This window comes from Xyrauchen texanus, chromosome 27 (assembly GCF_025860055.1).
Source record: "Xyrauchen texanus isolate HMW12.3.18 chromosome 27, RBS_HiC_50CHRs, whole genome shotgun sequence".
In the NCBI taxonomy this organism is placed as follows: Eukaryota; Metazoa; Chordata; class Actinopteri; order Cypriniformes; family Catostomidae; genus Xyrauchen; species Xyrauchen texanus.
This window is the reverse complement of record NC_068302.1, coordinates 27,851,640-27,873,117: the sequence shown is the minus strand read 5'-3', so window position 1 is coordinate 27,873,117 and position 21,478 is coordinate 27,851,640. Positions and strand designations below refer to the sequence as shown.

Sequence of the window (21,478 nt, the reverse complement as noted above, 5' to 3'; positions counted from 1 at the left end):
GTTCAGAATTTGTCACACTGGAAGAGCTACAGGAAAACATTCAAAGAGAAGGGCTGATCAATCCATCTGTTGTAATACCTGTCATTTCCTCCCCCTCTCTGCTGTCTTACAGGAGGACATAGCCAAACAGTTTGGAATGATGCAGTCTCAGATTGGCTATGATATTCTGGCTGAGGACACCATCACAGCCCTGCTACACAACAACCGCAAGCTGCTGGAGAAACACATAACCAAGACTGAAGTGGAGACCTTCGTCAGTCTTGTGCGGAGGAACAGGGAGCCAAGGTCAGTCTTTCCATGCCATTAACCATTATTGTGAGTAATTTTCAATTACTGCCACTGAAATAAACACTGTTTGCTCCAGCTATGTCATATATTACACAAATTAACTATGCATTTAATGCAAATTGGTTTGAGTGGAGCACATTACAATAAGCTTAGTTCTTAAAGGGATAGTTCACCCAAATATTTAAATTATCTAATCATATAATCACCCTTATTCCATACCAGATGTGTATAACTTTCTTCTGCAGAACTCAAAGATTTTTAGAAGAATATTTCAGCTCTGTAGGTCCATACAACGCAATTGAATGGTGGACAAAACTTTGAAGATCCAAAAAGCATATAAAGGCAGCATAAAAGTAATCCATATGACTCCCATATGATAGGTGTGGGTGAGAAACAGAAACAGTGCTTTTTTACTATCAATCTCCACTTTTATGTTATTTTTCTCCATTAATCTACATCTTATGGAGTTTTGTGTTCCTTGCCACAGTCGCCTACAGCTTGCTCACTGGGGTTATTAATACAATTATCATTTAATTATTTTTAAACACTATTAAAAATCGTATTTTATCTAAATTACACAATGATGATTAATCGACTTTATAGACATTACAGTTTTATCATCTGTTAATGCTGATATTCTGTAAAGCTGCTTTGAAACGATGTGTGTTGTGAAAAGCGCTATACAAATAAAATTGACTTGACTTGACTTGACTTTAACTTTCACATTCTTCTACTTTTGTTTTTGGTGATTCACATTCTTTGTGCATATCACCACCTTCTGGACAGGGAGGAGAATTTATGTTAAAGAAGGACCTAAATATTTATCTGTTTTTTACCCATACCTATCATATTGCTTCTGAAGAAATGGATTTAACCCCTGGAGTTGAATGGATAACTGTTATGCTGCCTTTATGTGCTTTTTGGACCTCAAGAGTTATGGCCACCATTCACTTGCATTATAAGGACGTACAGAGATGAGATATTCTTCTAACAATATTTTTTGTCAGATATTAGTGAAAATCACAGTACACAAAAAAATCACCAATTACTTATTGATGGCGGAGGATGCTGGAGAGTGCTCCGTTTTAGTGTTGCTTGATTTAACTGCAGCATTTAATACAGTTGATCATTAAGTCTTTTCTGATACAGTAAAGAGATGGGTGGGAATATATGGGGTGGCTTTAGACTGGTTTCTTTCTTATTTGTCAAATAGGAATTTTGTAGTGTCTGTTGGAGATGAGATGTCTTCCTCTTCAAAGAAGTATTGTGGTGTTTCCGCAAGGATCCTTGTTAGGGCCAATTTTGTTTTCTCTATATATGTTACCTCTTGGTTCTGTGAGTTGAAAATACAAATTCAATATACATTTTCATTGCTATGCAGATGACCTACAGTTATACTTGTCTTTGAATCCCAATGATCTATCTAGTTTAAATGTTCTTCAATGTGTTTAGCAGATATAACAAATGGGATGGCATGTACATTTCTGCAGTTAAATACTGATAAAACAGGAGTTGTCATAATCGGTCATGATTAAAAAAAAAGACAGATTGAGTCAGCACTTAGACAGGTGGTCCAGAATATTCTGCAGATGGTTAGAAATTTGGGCGTCCACTTTGCCATACATTTAAATTTTGAATATCACATCAGGAAGTTAGTTCATTCTTGTTTTTATCAGTAAGTTGTAACATGGTCAAATTGAAGTCCTAAAATGCAAGTTCAAATCCCAATGGCACATAATACATTCCATAGCATTCACCTTTTTAAACCTTGCCTGATTTTGACACCATTTCTGCTTTTGGCACCCCCCACTGGGAAACTGCAGTGAAACGTGTAATTAAGCACGTAATTTTGTTTTGCAAAAATGTTACCATGGTCTCGTAATGTTCATGAGATTGGGCTAACAATATGACATTTCCAAATCTGATTGTCTGTGAATACTATTCCATACAGTGTATGTTTTGGTTTCTAGGTTTCTGGACTATCTTTCAGACCTCTGTGTGTCCAATAATGTTGCGATTGCAGTGACTCAAGAGCTAATCTGCAAGTGTGTGCTGGACGCCAAGAACCAGGATATTCTCATGAAAACAGAGTAAGTTGACAAGTCTACAACAATTGCAATATCATACCTGGGCAACAAAGAAGCTGTTATTCTGCTTGTGTGTATGTCTATATTGTGTGGTGTGCTTTTGTATATGATTTTTTGTGTTAATGAAGGCGACGAGCCCCTAAAGAGGTTCAGCACACTACTGAGTACCTGGAAGAGTTTGTAGAGGATGATGAAGTTTGGCTGATCTGGTCTGATAAGGCAAATGAGACACATGAGAAGAGCATTCGGCAGCTTGCCCAAGAGGCCCGTCAAGGAAATGTGCATGATGAAAATGTGCTAACTTATTACAGGTACTGGAAAAGAGAAATAACAAAGAGCTTCTAAAAAAGAGCTTATTACATGGCTCCCTGGAATACTTGATCCCAATGGATCACAGCATTGAGCATGAATATTTTTATGTAATGCCTATTTTGCGATAATGTCCAACTAGCTTTATGTTATCCCTTACATATTATTCCTGGACAGTGCCAGAAGTTACATTACTTTAAAAATATTGTTTCTCTCCAGGTACCAGCTCAAGCTGTTTGCACGAATGTGTTTTGATCGGCAGTATCTGGCCATAGATGAGATCTCAAAGCAGCTGGATGTGGAGCTGATCTCGCTCTGTATGATGGATGAGACACTTCCCTTTGATCTGCGGGCATCTTTCTGTAGACTCATGCTACATGCACATGTTGACTGTGACCCTCAGGAGCTTGTGACACCCATCAAGTTTGCTCGCTTGTGGGCAGAGATCCCCATCTCTATCAGCATCAAAGAGTGTGTTAACATACCCACTCCTTCACCTATCATTTTTTTTTTTTTCTTAGGATACACAGCTTTGTAAAGACAGTTTACACTCATATGTAAAATGTCATGTAAAAGTAACCCATTTTAGTTTGTTCTGTGGAACACGAAAGAAGATGTTAGGGACTGACAGCCTAAGTCACTTTCATTGTGTGGAAGAAAAGAGAAACATTCTTCAAATTTCTCCTATTGTGTTCTATTTAAGAAAGATAATCAAGGGTTTTGAATGACATGAGGGTGAGAAAATGACCGCAGATTTAATGTTTGGGTCAACTAGACCGTTTTATTGTAGGAGGGTCAGTAAAACATTTAGATGGGCACTTAAAAACTTTATTTTTGCTTGTAAAATACAACTTATTTTGCCAAAAAACAAAAATTCTCTCATCATTTACTCACCCTCATATCATCACATATATGTATGACTTTCTCTCTTCTGCTCAACACAAAGATTTTTAGAACAATATCTCAGTTCTGTAGGTCCTCACAATGCAAGTGAATGGTTACCAAATCTTTGACGCTCCAGTGTTTAAATCTATCTTCAGAAGCGATATGATAGGTGTGGATGAGAAACAGATCTATAATTAAGTGTTTTTTCTATAAATCCCTGCCCAGTAGATGGCAATATGCACAAAGAATATGAATTGCCAAAAACTAATTAAGAAAAATGTGAAAGTGGATATTGATAGTAAAAATGGGCTTACATGTTTATTTAATTCTCTCCCACACATATCGTGTCCCTTCTGAAGATAATGATCTAACCACTGGAGTTATATGGATTACTTCTATGCTGCATTTATGAGCTATTTATAGCTTCAAGATTGTGGTACCCATTTTCTTGCATTGTATGGACCTACAGAGCTGAAATATTCTTCTAAAAATCTTTGTGTTCAGCAGAAGAAAGAAAGTCATACACATCTGGTATGGTATGAGGGTGAGTAAATGATGAGAGAATTTCATTTTTGGGTGAACTACTGTATTCCTTTACTGTAATTGTTTCACAAAAAATGTATTTGATATCTAACAATAATTGACGCACCCCATGTAGTACCACACTGGCATAGAGTATAAAGTCACTATTTAATCCGGTAATCCTGTTATTTGCAATTTTTTTCTAGTTATGATTCTCACATGGACTATTCAAGAGACAATAAAAAGAACAAGTTTGCCAATACAATGGCTTTTATGGAGGAGTACCTCAACAATGTTCTCAACGATGACCTGCCTTTTGCCAATGAGGAGAAGAACAAGCTAACATATGAGGTACAGTTTTATATATTGTTTTCAAATAAGACAACATGCTTTTTTAACTCTAACATTCCCAAATGACACTATATGTATTTTAAGGTGCTTGATTGACCTTGTTATGTAGGTGGTGAGCTTGGCGAGGCATCTCATCTACTTTGGGTTCTACAGTTTTTTCGAGCTCCTGAGATTGACTCGCACTCTCCTGGGAATCATAGACTGCACTCCGAACCCTGCTGCCATCAATCCCATGTTTAGTAGTGATGATGGCAGTGGTATGTATTTTTCATACAATATTTCATACAATAATTCAATTCATACAATATTTTATGCAGTTCAGATTTACAGCGGCCCCAAAAAGTATTCAGACACCTAAATTACACTTACAAATGTCTGAATGTCATTGCAATATAGAATTAATTTGAAATAGTTTTCAAATTTCTGAGTCACGTGACGCCATCGAGGATCGGACGTGTGAACGGCGAGCTCTGCGCACTTAGCTAATTTTAATACCTTTTTATGACATAAACCAATGAGATTCGATACACTCTATTCCATAGCTGTTCTAGGAGGACTGTATGTCAAAGAATTCAACATTACTTGGGCTCTGGAGACATTAAAAGACACTTATGTGCTTAGGCTGTCACCCCTGAGCAGGCTGCGGACAAGGGAGTCAATTTGGTCGGAGAGATGCGGGAAATGTGGCAAGAGATGTTGAACATGTCGGTAATGCTGACGAAGGTCGTTGCTGACTTGGAGGATCTTGCTGTTATGTGTTGATCGATCACTGCCATGGAGGCAAACTTTATTGATGTTGTCACAAGAGTGGGGGATGTCGAGAAACGGATCGGTTATATGGAGTCATCGGAGAGGGAATTAACAGCTAATCTGCTAGTGACCAAGGTGGATTTGGAGTATGTCTGGGAGAAGTTTGAGAACATGGAAAATATAGCTGGCAGAATAACGTCCATATCGTGGGAGTCCCGGAGGGAGTGGAGGGACAGAATATGGTGGAATTCCTGGACGGGCTCTTTCCGAGTCTGCTCGGCATAGCAGGCCATAAGATGGAAATTGAGTGAGCTCACAGGGTTCCAGCTCGGCTATCCACTGAGAGAGACAGGCCCCAAACAATTCTTGCCAATTTTCTGAGATCATCCGATAAAGATCATGTGTTACGTGAGGCGAGAATAAAGGAAGTTATTCTTGTAAGAACCACAGCATTTTCTTGTTCCTAGACTTTGTTAATTCGACAAGTGAGAAACGTGATTGATTCAAGGAATGCAAGAAACTTTTATATCAACGGAAGGCCGCTTTTGCGCTGACGTTCCCGGCCAAATTGAGAATAGATGCTAAGGTAAACATTCACAGGTCCCTAGAAAGTGATGTCCTTCATGAAATCAATGGAGTGAGTGGGTCATGTTGTGGTGCTCACGTTGCAGCTGGGAGGACCAGCTCAATGAACATTCGTTTGAATGTTTGAAGAATCTGCACGTTCTTTTTTGAGCTGGTTCCGCCTAGCGGCTGGAGTTTGTTTTATAGATTATCTTATGCTGTGTAATTCTGTCTCACAAAATGTGTATAGATACACTGGACTTGAGCTATCCGACGGCAAAGTTGTCATGGGGGTTCTCATAGGCATACCTGAACAGTTTGAGTTTGGAGGGACGGATGCCAGTTGGCACTGTCGTGCGCTGGGTTAATGTGCACTATTTATTTTTTCTGTTTTTTTTTTTTTCTAAGGAAAGTTCGGGGTTTGATTTTACCCCTCATGATATAATATTGGGTGGACACTTTTATCTTTTGATGGACTCAGTCCTTGATCATTGTGAAGCAAAAGTAAAAACTGTTAATCAGAAATTGTTTTCCAATTTCAAATTAAAGGTTTCAAATGATAAACAATAAATATTGTTCAAATACAGATAAACCTCACCTGTGGTTGCTCTGCAAGTACACGTGTGTGCAAATGTGACTTAAAGGTTCTATTTCAGGTTCAGTACAATTAAACTCAATCAAAAGCATTTGTGTCATAAAGTTGATTACCAAAACTTTCCCTCCTTCCCTGCCCTACTTTAAAAAAGCAAAAATCTGGGTTAAAGTGAGGCACTTACAATGGAAGTGAATGGGGCCAGTCCATAAACGTTAAAATACTCACTTCAAAAACTTCAAAAGTTTAGCCAAAAGACAATGTGCCTGTTAACATGATTTAAGTGATTAAATCACTTACTAACCTTTTGTGTAAAGTTATATCCAATTTGACAACTTCGTTTTCATGACGGCGTAACGCTGTAAACACTAAAACGATCGTAAAAACGACAATTTAAACAATAGCTAAAAAAATACACAAGTTTTAACAGAAGAACTATTTTTGCTTTTTTTTTTTTTTAAAAGAGAAGACGGGGCGAGTCAAAGTTATTTTTTGTGGTAATCAACATTATGCCACAAATGCTTTCCATTGAGCGCAACGTGTATTAAACCTGGAATATTAATTAAAGTGTCCGAATACATTTAGGTGCCACTCTATATTAATTAATAATTTATGTTGCATCCACAAAGACAGAACCAATCCTGCTAGAATTACATTGTCAATGTTCCAAAATTGGAGAGTAAAATGCTTCTTTTATCTTGAATCATTCTTCCAAGGAATGAATGTCAGACGCTCCATCCATGGCATGGGGCAGATGATGTCCACCATGGTGCTGAGCAGGAAGCAGTCAGTTTTTACCGGCCCTGGTCGCCCTGGCGCTTTAGACAGCCAGGCCGGCAGTAAAGACAGCATTGACACACAGGACATCACTGTCATGGACACCAAACTGAAGATCCTGGAGATATTACAGGTAGACACTTCCATAGATGAAGATGTTTGTGAAGAAACTGCTTTGTGCTGTCATAGTTGGAAACATCTAAAACAACTTCTGGTTTTCTTTAGTTTATTCTCAGTGTAAGGCTGGACTATCGCCTCTCCTTCCTACTCTCCGTCTTCAAGAAGGAGTTTGTAGAGGTCTATCCTATGGGTGATGCAGATGCAACACATTATACGGAGCATGAGGGTAACTACTCTTCAAATGGACTTGAGTGGTAATCAAGCTGCATGTATAGCAACCGAGTTTCCAGATACATATATAAAACAGCTTTTATAAGGCTATGTTTAGGCTGATATTACTGATGAGTCTTCATCATCATACAAATGGATGTGATTTTAAACATATTTTTCAAATGTAATACTCATTTCTTTGTGTAAAACTTTTTTAATTGAGGAAAAATGTATGTCTGATTGAAAGATTGATCTTCCTATTCAATAAATGTTTTTATATTCTTCTAAATTCTTCTTTATTTGTTATTACATTCAACAGCTTCCATCAACCTCCAACAAATTGGAGAGCAGGCAGAAGCCATGTTTGGAATTGGGTATGCTAATTGACAATTCATTCAATTAATTCATTCAATTAATAAAAAAAAAAATAAGATGGATCATTAGGATTATATTTACCATTTGTGATCTTATTGACCTTTTCCTGAACCTGCAGTAAAGGGAACAGCATTCTGGAGGTAGATGACGAGGGTGGGCGAATGTTTCTGCGCGTTCTGATCCACCTCATCATGCACGACTACCCTCCACTGGTATCCGGGGCCTTGCAGTTGCTCTTCAAACACTTTAGTCAAAGACAGGAAGTCCTACAAACCTTTAAACAGGTAGAATGTACAGCCCACTGAAACAAACACAAACAGGCTTGAACAGGGAAAAAGTGTGCCCAGACAAGCACAGCATTCTCAGATTTTTCGAAATGCAGGTGTAAACTTTTTTTTTTTAAATGCACAGATATGGAATTTCCGAGATGATAATGACAACCGATAATCAATGATACAAATAACCAATAATAAACAAATAGCCACTTAGAATTGTGAAAGGTGATCTGGCCAACTCTTAAAAACTGCTTTTAATTGGCTGATAAATTAAAAGTATTCAAAAAATATTTCCAGTGCCATTTTGTGCCACAGAAATCAAGGGCACTCTCTCTGGTGGTCATAATGCAATCACACTGATATAGCAGGACATCTTGCATCGCTCTTCAGAGAAATATGCATTTGTTTTATGCATATGCATTACGGCTGGGTACTGATACAGGTTTTCGATTCACAAGCTTTCGATTCTATCAGATTCCGATCTCGATTTGATTCGATATTGATTTCTGTTGCAGTGTCCATATTGCTTACATATAAAATACATTCTCTCTCAACTAATGCTCTTAATTATAAAGGAACCTTCTAGACAACCCTTCAAGGTACGAATCAAAAATATACATTTTACAAATTATATTTGATCAGTTCATAAAATTGGTCACATATTAGATTTTAAAAATATTTCAAATTCAGTCTATTCCATCAATGTCTTGAAATTGCATATATGATGTTGCATATGTTTTTGTTAAATTTGTATTGTTTTCTTGCATAATTTGTACTATTAATAAGTATTTACTTTGATATCTAGAACATGTGCTTAATCGGTACTGTCAAGCGCATATAACTAGATAAGACGTGAGTAATTTCTTTAACGCATCCATGTTAATTATAATTTAATGTGTATTTCTTTGTTGTATTTAATCAACAACTGAGTGTAGAAAACAGAAAGGATATTAACATAGACACTATACAATGACATATGGATCTGTGGATCTCGTCTTTGGATGAGTTAAACAAAACTTTTACCGTCAACACTCTGTGCTAAAAACTCCTTCTCAAATATACTACTCATTCACTGGTGAATTAAATCTGAACATTTACCAGCCAGTGGATAATCATAGACTCTTTTAGTTGCATAGTGTGAGATTTGGTTGAACATGCAAGTGATTTACTTGCATAGTAGAAGGTTGCACATAGAGTTTAAGATTGATCTTAGGATTTAAAGAATCGATATCGAGATTGCGATGCATCGGAAAAAAAATTATTTACCCAGCCCTAATATGTATTAAATTTTATACATGCCAATGGCTGATATCAGTGAGGGTTTTTTTTCTTCTCAGGTCCAGCTCCTCATTTCAACTCAGGATGTAGACAACTACAAACACATAAAAAACGATCTGGATCTTCTGCGCACCATGGTGGAAAAGTCAGAGCTTTGGGTCATTAAGAAAAGCATCTCTGGGGGAGATGGAAAGAAAGACAAGAAAGGCAAAAAAGACAAGAAGGACAAAAAAGAGCCTGTAGAGGTGAGGCATCTCTGTAGTGTCCCGTGGAGAACTTTATGACTGCACAGCAATCTTTTAGCATTATATCATTGTGTAGAGTATAACACAATAATTGGGTGAAAGAAGGCTCATTTCTCTTTTCTCTTGCAGCCGCCTCCAGAGGAGGACACAATCTCTAAGAAACAGAAGGTGGAAAAGAGCAATGAAAGCTACCAGAACGTCAAAGAGGTTCATAATGTGTTCACTTCTCTCCTGACTGTACTTAAAGAGTGTGATCCAAAAGGGTGAGGCCACGTTGAAAATCTGGGATTCAAAATCTAATTTAGACCTGGAAAGTTGCATTTCACTAATGGTCTCAGACTTTTGGACCCCACTAGAATATGTTGGAATGACAGACATAAATTCTTCAGAAATATAGAATGAATGAAGAAACCAGTGTTAACTCTTTCTGGTCCCTAGATCCTGGAGCGGCTGAATAAAATGTGCAGTTCAGGTGTATTTAAGAAGCAACAAAGGCTACTGAAGAACATGAGCGCCCACAAAGTGATGCTGGAACTGTTGCAGATCTCCTATGATCGGGTTTGTGATCTTTTTGAAGTGACACAGATAAGATCTGTAGTAGATATGAAGCGGTGCTGCTCTTCCAGGTCATATCCCTCACTAAACTCTTGATTTTCCTGTTAACAGACTGACACCAAAATGCTGGAGATCATCAAGTACACACACCTGTTCCTGCAGAAGTTCTGCTCAGGGAATCTGGAGAATCAGGCCCTTCTCCATAAACATCTTAACCTCTTTCTTACCCCTGGGGTGAGTGCAATCACACAGGATCTCTTATACTAAAAATAGTGACCCCACAAATCAACTGGACCTATTGATAAACAATATCAATGCAGGTGGCATCTAACTGGAAACAAAAGATACTAACTTCACTTTTCTGAGACAGATTTTCAATGACTTTGAACCAAAGGTGTCTTTAGTCTAGGATTTAAGTTCATACAGGTGTCTTAGCAGAGCAACCACACGCGTAGTTTATCAAATTAACAATGGACATGCTCCACAAGGTTTGGTATCCAGAAAGTGTCCAAATAATTTTTGTCTTAATTTTAAACAATATGTACACTGATGAGCCAAAACATTATGACCACTCACAGGTGAAGTGAATAACTTGGATCATCTCTTAACAAGGCCACATGTCAAGATGTTACGATGGTTCGTGAACAATAAGTTCTCGTAGTCAACATGTTGAACGCAGGAGAAATGGGCAGAAGTAAAGGCCTGAGCAACTTTTGACAAGGGCCAAATTGTTATGGCCAGACAATTGGGTCAGAGCATCTCTGAAACGGCAAGGCTTGTGGGGTACTCCTGGTCAGCAGTGGTGAGTACCTACAAACAGTGGTCCGAGGAGGGACAAACCACAAACCGTCGACAGGGTATTGGGCAACCAAAGCTCATTAATGCACGAGGGCAACAAAGGCTATTCCATCTTGTCCGAACCGACAGAAGGACTACTTTGGCATAAGTCACAGAAAAATGTTATGCTAGTTAAGGTAGGAATGTGTCACAACACACAGTGCATTGCACCCTGCTGCGTATGGGGTGCATAGCCGCAGACCGATCAGAGTGCCCATGATGACCCCTGTCCACATCCAAGCGCCTAAAATGGGCACATTAGCGTCAGATGTGGACCTTGGAGCAGTGGAAGAAGGTCGCCTGGTACAGTGAGTCCTGTTTTCTTTTACATCATGTGGATGGCCATGTACGGCATTTACCTGGGGAAGTGATGGCACCAGGATGCACTGTGTAAAGACGAGAAGCCATGGAGGGAGTGTGATGCTCTGGGCAATGTTCTGCTGGGAAACCCTGGGTCTGGCCTCTCATGTGCCACCTACCTTAATATCATTGCAGACCAGGTATACCCATCATGGTAATGGTATTCCTATTGGCAGTTAGAGATGACAGTGGTTTCTTTCAGCATGATAATGCACCCTGCCACACTGTTCGGGATTGGTTTGAGGAACATGATGAAGAGTTGTTGCCCTGTCCTCCAAATTCCCCAGATCTCAATCCGATTGAGCATCTGTGGGATGTTCTGGACCAACAAGTCCGATCCACGGCGACTCCACCTCGCAACTTACTGGACTTGAAGGATCTGCTGCTAATGTCTTGGTGCCAGATACCACAAGACACATTCAGGGGTCTTGTAGCATCTTCAGGGGTCTTGTTTTGGCGGCACATGGAGGACCAACAGCATATTAGGCAGGTGGTCATAATGTTTTGGCTCATTTATGTATAGTACAATATATTAATATTTTTTATAATTTGAAACCTAACACATTTTTTTATTAAATGTTTTACCTTAAAAGTTTGCTTGTACTTTTGTTATTTAAAATGAATAAATAACACTTTGTTTTATAATGCTATAAAGATTTTCATACATTTTGAAATGTGCTTCAAGTATCCAAATGCTTTAGGGGCCACTGTAATGTAATGTGTACCAGGATATGTAATCACAGAAGCACAAGTTTAAATGTCTTTTCTTTTCATCTCTCACTCATCTTGTCTCACCAGCTTTTTGTTGTTTTCTTTGCTCTATTCCTTCTTAAATCATGCTTTGTTTTGTTTTTTTCTCAGCTCCTAGAGGCAGAGACAATGCAGCATATTTTCAGTAATAATTACCAGATCTGTTCAGAGATCAGTGAGTCTGTGTTGCATCATTTTATCCACTGCCTGGCCACACATGGCCGCCATATTCAGTACCTCAACTTCCTGCACACCATCATTAAGGCCGAGGGCAAATATGTGAAGAAATGTCAAGACATGATCATGACTGAGGTTTGTGATTGTGACCAAAATACAGAAATCTTGCAGTGCACAGTATTCAGTAAATACACAGTGTAAAACATCACCGATGTGAGATGACATCTCTCTTCACTATTAGCTCACAAGTGCTGGTGATGATGTGGTCGTCTTCTACAATGATAAGACATCATTTGCCACCATGTTGGATCTGATGACGCAGTCAAGGGAGGGGGTGCAGGAGAACAGCGCTCTGCGTTATCACATTTCTCTGGTAGAGCTTCTGGCTGCATGTGCTGAGGGCAAAAACGTCTACACTGAGATTAAGTGCACATCTCTGCTGCCCCTAGAGGACATGGTGAGAGTAATCACTCATGAAGACTGCATCACAGAGGTAAATGGCTGATGGTAAAAATTAAATGTTCACTACTTACGGTATACACAAAATGTCTTAATTCTTAATTACTGTGCTTGCAAGGTGTGCACAAGTGTATATTGAAATTCCTCTGATTAACTTTGATAAGCCGAAGACATACTATCTAGGCATGATTTTATAAGCATTATAATTTTTTAAGAAATAAAGATTAACCCTTTAAGCTCTGAGGGTGTTTTTAAAGATTTCCTGTTTCAGTGGTATACCCAAAATTAAAGGCTTATTAAGAAAAGAAAACAGTCAGAGCTGTAGCCTAGTGGGCTGTACTCAAGACATGTGGTGCTGGCGCATTGCGGGTGACCCGAGTTTGAGTACCGGGTGGTGAGGTCATTTCCCAATCCTATTCCCAATCTTCTCCCCTGTTATTTCCTGTCTCCTCTCCACTAACTCTGTAATTAAAAAGCATACAGATAGCCAAAAAGTTGCAACAAGGAGGGTCAAGTGTTTGGTTTCAAAGAAGCTTTTACATTTTTTTGTGATTTAGATTATGATAAATTATGAGCAAAATGTACTTTTCTTTCTGATTTGACATTATTTACATCAGGGTGTAAATAAGTTAGCGCTGAAAAACTTTTGTTTTGTTCATGTCACCTGTAACTGAGTTAAATTTTGTGTTGATACGACAAGACATTCAAAAGTTCAAGCAGAACAACTCTAATTTATGTGTCCAAAAATGTCTCCAAGTGTCCAAAAGCCTCTCCAAACAAATAAAACATGCTATTGTAAGGAAGAACTTATCACACATATAAAAACAATGACTTAAAAAATAATTTTAGTAATGAGATTTCACAGAATAAGTTTCATTCTGTGCCATTTGAGTCATCATTGCATCTGATCCTCTAAGTAGTGGTATGTGGCATTTTATGTTCCAATTATTTTTTGTGAAGCTATTAGCAAAAACACAGCATATGAGCAACACTTATTCACATGAAACATGGATGTCAGAGACATATACTTAGCTGTTACTCACTTTATTTTTATTTTTCTGTTAGTAAACCAAATAGGCTGTTTGTATTTTACTCTTTGAGAGCTTTCCAACAACATATGATGCATGGCTATTTGATGAGTTTGATGTTTTTACAAAAATTATCGAAACAGAACACTTCTGATTTGTCTGCAAATTTCAAAGCACTTGTTCAGTTTTGGTGATTATGCTTACATGCATTGTAAAGTAGAGCTTCTAAGCTTTAACAGAATACCTATTTTGTGTTGGTCAAGAATGCAGTTATTAATATTTTGAAAATTATTAAAGTTTAAGATTTTAAATCACCCTTGACAGCGCTGATGTCATTGTAATTTTAACATATGAATTAGCATTAGCATTACCACAGTTTTTTGCTGTTGTGCAAGCACTGGTATTTTTTTTTAGGAAATGTAAATATTTTGTTTTCTCTTATCCTAAAGGATTACATCTGATTTGAGTTTCAAAATCCAATGAATGCATTTTCTGGAGACTAAACCTAAAAACTAGCCAAAGCCTAATGCATTTGGTTATGAAACTCCTCTATATCTTACAGGTGAAAATTGCTTATGTTAACTTTGTGAACCACTGCTACGTAGACACAGAAGTGGAAATGAAGGAGATCTACACTAGCAACCACATCTGGAATCTGTTTGAGGACTTCACTACAGATATGGCCAGGGTATATATATATATATATAGAGAGAGAGAGTTTCAATATGTACTGTATGAAATTGTTGTTTGTTCTGAGTGGGGTTTCATTTCTTCATTGAGCTTTGAATCCGATTCTCTTTGTGTTATTGAAATTCCAGGTGTGCTCTAACCGTGAGAGACACATGTCAGACCCCGTGCTGGAGAAGTACGTGATTCAGGTGGTTTTAGACACTATAAATGCCTTCTTCAGCTCTCCATTTTCAGAGAACAGCACCAGCACAGAGGTAAAGTATCATCAGTCTTTCATAGTATTATTTCTGTTCTCTGCCACATTGTCTGTGAATGCCACTAATTATTATTTGTTTAAAGATTTCATCATCCTTTCAGTAGCCTGTAAATGCAGAAGCACTGTAATACAATACAAATGGAAAGGATATTGGCTGTTGATTAATTAATGGATCATTGGATTAATGTTTTTATCCTATTTAGGCTCATCACACCACAGTAAGGCAGCTCCTGCAGTCTACCATGCGTCTGTTAGACTGTCCCTGGTTGCAACCACTGCAGAAAGTCCAAGTAGATGCCTGCATTCGAACTCTGGCAGTGACGAGTAAATCAGTCTTCCTTAAACATAGTTTTGCCTATTTAAACAAGTTTGAAGCACACAAGTTCATTGTTTACATAAATTATTGCACATTGTAAGTACATTGTTTCTGTACATGACAAGTGGATCTCAAAGGGGAAATAAATAAAAACATTTGATATGGCCCCTTTATAGGCAAGCATATTTCAGTATTTCTTTTTGTGACTATTCTTCCAGCAAAGAGTCGTTCCATCCCTCTGCCGGTGGAATTAGAGGCTCATGTCAGCATGATGTTGAGTCACAGCAACTCCGGCACACTGTCCCGCTCCAGCAACATCAGTAAAAACCTGTCACGCCTCACAAAACCTGTTGCTCCCAGCAACCCCTGGGACTACAAAAACATAATTGAGAAACTACAGGTGTGTGTTTGTCTGCAAAACATATGACACCATGGCTTATGCTTAAATCAGTTTTTTGTGTCCTATTTTTATAAATATAACTTTTTAAATGTTTGTGTGTGTGTGTGCGTGCGTGTGTTAATGTGTGTGTGTGTGTGTGTGTGAGAGCGTGTATTTATCACTTTGTGAAGACCAAATGTCCCCCATAAGGATTGTAAAACCCAAATATTTTGACGTGGGGAAATGAGGAAAACAGCTTATAAATCATACTAAATTATGTTTTTTGAAAATGTAAAAATGCAGAAAGTTTTCTGTGAGGGTTAGGTTTAGGGTAGGGTTAGGGTTAGGGTTAGGGGATAGAATATATAGTTTGTACAGTATAAAAACCATTATGTCTATGGAAAGTCCCCATAAAATATGGAAACACAACATGTGTGTGTGTGTGGCTTTAATTGTCTTTAAATGTTACACTCTGCTGTTAGGATATCACTAACGCACTGGAGGAACGTCTGATGCCTTTGGTGAATGCAGAGCTGTCAGTGCTAGTGGATGTGCTGCATCAGCCTGAGCTGTTGTTCCAGGAGGGCACAGATGCTCGAACACGCTGTGAATCAGGAGGCTTCATATCTAAGTGAGTTACTGATGTTTTAACCTGTGACTTGACCAAAGACTGTCCCATAAAGCTTGTTATAGCTTGTTAAGATTTTTGGTAACAAACCTACATGATTTAGTGCTCAATAGATTAACAATTTGCTATGCAAAAGCAAAACACAGTTACTACACATTTGGTCAAAATTTTGTTATAGACCGAAAATTGTCTTTGACTATGATCTGTCCTGTGAAAAACAGATTTGACTCAACTATGCTCAGACTCATTTCGCAGAGTATTTTGTGGAGTACTTTGCAGTATCTACAAAATTTACACTACAAACAAGTAACTTTGAAGCCATTTTTCTCATTTTCAGTGTTGCTGTAATTACTGGGTTTTGTCTTTGTATGGCAGAATAGTTGATGTACGCACATTTAAATAGTTACAAATAGAGCTAAACCGATATATCGATTTTACCAATTAATTGGTGTTGATAGTTGCATTTTGGAACTTTTGGTTATTGGCCAAAATCTGATCTGAAATCTGAAACAAAAAACATAAAAATTACTTCTCCATTTTCCTCTGCGGTCAGCACTCGAGGAGTGTACAGTTAGAATGGCTTGGCTCTACAGTATAACAGTGTCCTCTAGAGGTGAATTAAAAACAATCACTGATACCTCATGGGGATCTAAATCTTTAATGCATATTTATATAGAGAATTCAGAAAGTATTCAGACCCCTTCATTGTTTTCACATTTGTTATGTTGCAGCCTTTTGCAAGAAATTTTTTTTTCCTCTGCCGTTTTCACCCTTATTTGGTATGCCCACTTCCCAATGCCCTCTTGTTCCTTGTGTTGGCGTAGTGACTCAACTCAGTTCGGGTGGTGGAGGATGAATCTCAGTTGCCTCTGTGTCTGAGACAGTCAAGCCATGCATTTTATTACGTGGCTTGTTGAGCACGTTACCACGAAGACCTAGTACACGTGGAAGCTCACGCTTTTCTCTGCGGCATTCATGGACAACTCACCACGCAACCCACTGAGAGCGAGAACCACATTATAGCGACCACTAGGAGGTTAAACCAACATTACTCTACCCACCCTAGCAATGGTGCCAATTGGTTGCTTAGGAAGCCTGACTGGAGTCACTCACCACACCCTGGATTCGAACTTGCGACTCCAGGTGCGGTAGTCAGCGTCTTTACTTGCTGAGCTACCCAGGCCACTGCTAAAATGCTTTAAATAATTTTTATTCTCACATCAGTCTGCACTACATTCCCCATAATGACAAAGCAAAAAACAGATTTTTGATAACTTTGCAGATTTAGTAAAAAGAAAAAACTGAAATATCACATTTACATAAGGATTCAGACCCTTTGCTATGACACTTGAAATGTAGCTCCAGTGCATCCCATTTCTCTGGATCATCTTTGAGATGTTTCTACATTTAATTGGAGTCCACCTTTGGCAAATTAAATTTTGGATATGACTTGGAAAGGCACACACCAGTCTACATAAGGTCTCACAGCTGAAAATGCATCTCAGAGCAAAAACCAAGCCATGAGGTCAAAGGAACTGCCTGCAGAGCTCAGAGACAGGATTATGTTGTGGCACAGATCTGGGGAAGGCCACAAAAAATGTGTGGCTGCATTGAAGGTTCCCAAGAGCACAGTTGTCTTCATAGTTCTTAAATGGAAGAAGTTTGGAACGACCAGGACTCTTCCTAGAGCTGGCTGCCTGGCCAAACTGAGCATCGGAACCGGATGGTCACTCTGGTTGAGCTCCAGATATCATGTGTGGAGATGGGAGAAACTTTGAGTAGGACAGCCATCACTGCAGAACTCCACCAATCTGGGTTTTATGGCAGAGTGGCCAGATGGAAGCCTCTCCTCAGTGCAAGACACATGAAAGCCCTCTTGGAATTGCCAAAAAGTGCCTAAAAGACTCTCAGCCTGTGATAAAACGAAGATTGAACTGTTTGGCCTCAATTCCAAGTGTCATGTCTGGAGGAAACCAGGCACTGCTCATCACCTGCACAATACCATACCAACGGTAAAGCATGGTGGTGGTAGCATCATGCTGTGTGGGTATTTTTCAGCGGCAGGTACTAGGGGACTAGTCAGGGTTTAAGGAAAGCTGAATGCAGCAAAATACAGAGCTTCAGAGGATCTGCAGAGAAGAAAGGTCTTGATCCGGTGATCCTCCATCCACACCTTGATTGACCTGGCTGTGTGGAATGGAGCATTGTCCTGCTAGAAAAACAATTAACAGAGTTGGGGAACATTGTGGAAGCAGATGGAAGCAAGTTTTTTCCAGGATAACCTTGTATGTGGTTTGATTCATGCGTCCTTTGCAAAGACAAATCTGCCCAGTTCCAGCATTGCTTAATCACCCCAGGTCATCACCGATCCTCCACCAAATTTCCCAGTGGGTGTGAGACACTTTGCAGCGGGATGGACTGGGGGACTAGTCAGGGTTAAAGGAAAGCTGAATGCCGCAAAATACAGAGATATCCTTAATCAAAACCTGTTTCAGAGTGCTCAGGACCTCAGACTGGGCCAGGAGAGGTATAAAGTCACCCAACAATGTGAAAGGCTGGTAGAGAGCATGCCAAGATGCATGAAAGCTGTGATTGAAAATCAGGTTTATTCCACCAAATATTTATTACTACTCTTCCGAAGTTAAAACATTATTATTCTGTTGTTTAAAAATTAATATGAACTTGTTTTCTTTGCATTATGTGAAGTCTGAAAACACTGCTTTTTTTACTATTTTGACCAGTTATGTTATTTTCTGAAAATAAATGCTTTGGGAGAAATGTTGTCAGTACTTTATAGAATAAAACAAAAATGTTCATTTTACACAAACACATACCTATACATTGTAAATCCAGAGAAACTCTTATACCATGGAGACTTTTCACCATTATATCAGCTAATTGTGTGACAGCAGTGCAATGCATAAAATCATGCAGATAAGGATCAGTAGCTTCAGTTAACATTCACATAAACCATCAGAATAGGTAAAATAAAAGGTATATGTGTGTTCATCTTTTAGTGCACGTGTGGCTGTAGCGTCATAACTATTTGATTAAGTTAAGACCGAATCTGACTCCATTAATAACTTAATCTGACACCAATTGTATTAGACCTCAAATTTAGTTTGAGATTCCAGTTATTATTGATCATCAATTGAGATCTTATCTAGATTTGGATACTTGATTATTCTAGTTAATTCTATACTTTTACATTGCACTCGTTCATTTGGATTCCTGTTAGTAGAGTCTATGCACCGTCTGGGTTATACATGATCATTCCACAAACTGGCCAGTTTTGGATCATTATCCAGAGGTAATTGACTTACACTATTCAGACAAGTTGCTCCCTGCATACTTTTATCTGAATAATAGTTTTGTTTATTTCCCCTAGATCTGCATACACTTAATTAAAATAACACAACTGTCTGGATAGGCTGACCAATGCTACCTTATCTGGATAGTACTTTTAAATAGTCTTCAATGTTTCCTATGTACTCTTGGCCGGAATAATCTTTACAGTAATCAGAGGTAATGACTATCATTATTTAGGCGGTTCGACCAACATTTTGTTGTTCTAAATGTTTATAATTAGTCCCTACATTTTAGGTACACTTAGTTAATGCTAAATAGTTATCCATAAAGCTAAGGTCTCAGAAGACATGCCCGATGCTCTATCAATGCTGAGCCGTTAATTTGTACTAACACTGATCACAGATTTCTGTCAACAAGGACTTAACATAAACTACTGAAAGCAAGAATTTCAGAATAGAATATAGTTTATTAGTATTTAGAATATAGTTAAACAATTTATTAGTCAGGTTGTAAAACAGTTAAAGGATGGGCAAGGAGGAGGCGAGAACCAGCTTGTCAATATAAATCATAATTTAATGAAAACTCAATCCAAAAACACATAAACAAACACACATGACGGACATGCCCGTAATTCTCTCTCTCTCGAACAATCGTCACCGGCCGCCTTTATCCCTCGCGTGCCTCATCAGGCCGATTGGGGACCGGGCGCGCGATATTCCGACCCGGCCCCGCCCCCCTTCGCTCCACACAGGTATATATGTATCAAGCCAATTACATAATTAATCAATTCAGAAATAATCAATACAAAACATCTAATGCTCAAAGAAGAATCTTAAGAATAACATGCATGCCTGACTTCAGCAAATTACATAGTACATTGTTCATTGGAATTTCTACAAAAATCCCTGTAGTTTCATACTAAGTTTCCTAAATTCTCAGACCACAACCAAATGGAATGACAATAAGAATTTGGGGATGAATAGGTTTATATGTCCTGGGGTCACACCTTATCTGCATATAGGAAGATGGGACGCCCCAGAACTTGTCAGAATTTCTCTAAATTCTCAAAACTGTTATCATGTAGTTTACCGTTATGGTAATTAGACCGTCTTAACAGTCACACTGAGACATTTTCAAATATATGAAACATGAATAGTCAGATATATAATTTGACATTTGTTACCTACAAGATTTAAGTGTGTTTTAAGGTGATTTTGAGCTTAGAGGGACACCAACAACATGATTGTTGATGCCAGATGGACTGGTTTGAGTATTTCTATAACTGCTGATCTTATGGGATTTTCACGCACAACAGTCTCTAGAGTTTACTCCAAATGGTGCCAAAAAATATCCAGTGAGCAGCAGTCATGCAGACGGAAACCCCATGTTGATGTCAGAGGTCAACGGAGAATGGCCAGACTGGTTCAAGCTGACAGATTCCATCATGCTGTTGTTTCTATGTGTATGTTTGTGAATATGTTTGCGTGTTTGTGCAGATTGATCCAGCACACCAAAGCCCTGATGAGCTCAGATGAGAAGCTTTGTATCAAAGTCCTAAGAACTCTACAGGAAATGCTTATTCGTGACCTAGACTTCGATGAGAAGGTGAGACTAAAGAAGTGCTATTCCTATGAAATGGTGTATTAGTGTACTTTTGTGGATGTTTTAACATTGCTTTTGGGGACAAAATTGCTGTCCACAGAGATAAGCTAAATCTAAAAAAAATGTAATCCAAATGATATTATTGTTTACCAAGATGTCTATAATTAATGTCTATATTCATGTCTAAAAATTTCAGAAATGTTACATTTATTGGTAATATTTGAATAGAAACAAAAGGAAAGTCTTTTTTTTTTATAAACATGAATGAGTGTGTTTATCAATTAAATCAATGCTGTCTTTTGCAGGGCTTCACCTTGAGAAAGGTGTTGCTCCACAACTACCTCTTCAACAACAAAAAGAACTTGAAAGTAGAACTTGTTGAACATGGGGGAGGTAATTTTACATATAAATACATGAATACTACACAAACTCTAATGAGAAATGCATAGAATAATACCAAATTAAACATAACTCCAGACTGCATAACACTATGTAACAAGGTAA

The 21,478-nt window shown here is 38.3% G+C and overlaps 1 protein-coding gene across 1 annotated transcript in view; it reads left to right on the top strand.

The window, feature by feature from the left end:
- The window catches only part of itpr3 (inositol 1,4,5-trisphosphate receptor, type 3), a 61,687-nt gene that overhangs the window by 17,637 nt on the left and 22,572 nt on the right, over positions 1-21,478 (top strand). Inside the window, exons 16-38 of the mRNA XM_052094460.1 lie at positions 113-285; positions 2,259-2,378; positions 2,504-2,686; positions 2,904-3,155; positions 4,298-4,442; positions 4,552-4,699; positions 7,065-7,258; positions 7,351-7,471; positions 7,775-7,829; positions 7,949-8,114; positions 9,443-9,628; positions 9,758-9,835; positions 10,067-10,186; positions 10,295-10,417; positions 12,242-12,442; positions 12,549-12,800; positions 14,357-14,482; positions 14,613-14,738; positions 14,944-15,064; positions 15,275-15,456; positions 15,918-16,066; positions 20,869-20,977; positions 21,280-21,367. Of these exons, the coding sequence (XP_051950420.1) occupies positions 113-285; positions 2,259-2,378; positions 2,504-2,686; positions 2,904-3,155; positions 4,298-4,442; positions 4,552-4,699; positions 7,065-7,258; positions 7,351-7,471; positions 7,775-7,829; positions 7,949-8,114; positions 9,443-9,628; positions 9,758-9,835; positions 10,067-10,186; positions 10,295-10,417; positions 12,242-12,442; positions 12,549-12,800; positions 14,357-14,482; positions 14,613-14,738; positions 14,944-15,064; positions 15,275-15,456; positions 15,918-16,066; positions 20,869-20,977; positions 21,280-21,367 (3,418 nt within the window). The remainder of the gene's footprint in view (positions 1-112; positions 286-2,258; positions 2,379-2,503; positions 2,687-2,903; positions 3,156-4,297; positions 4,443-4,551; positions 4,700-7,064; positions 7,259-7,350; positions 7,472-7,774; positions 7,830-7,948; positions 8,115-9,442; positions 9,629-9,757; positions 9,836-10,066; positions 10,187-10,294; positions 10,418-12,241; positions 12,443-12,548; positions 12,801-14,356; positions 14,483-14,612; positions 14,739-14,943; positions 15,065-15,274; positions 15,457-15,917; positions 16,067-20,868; positions 20,978-21,279; positions 21,368-21,478) is intronic.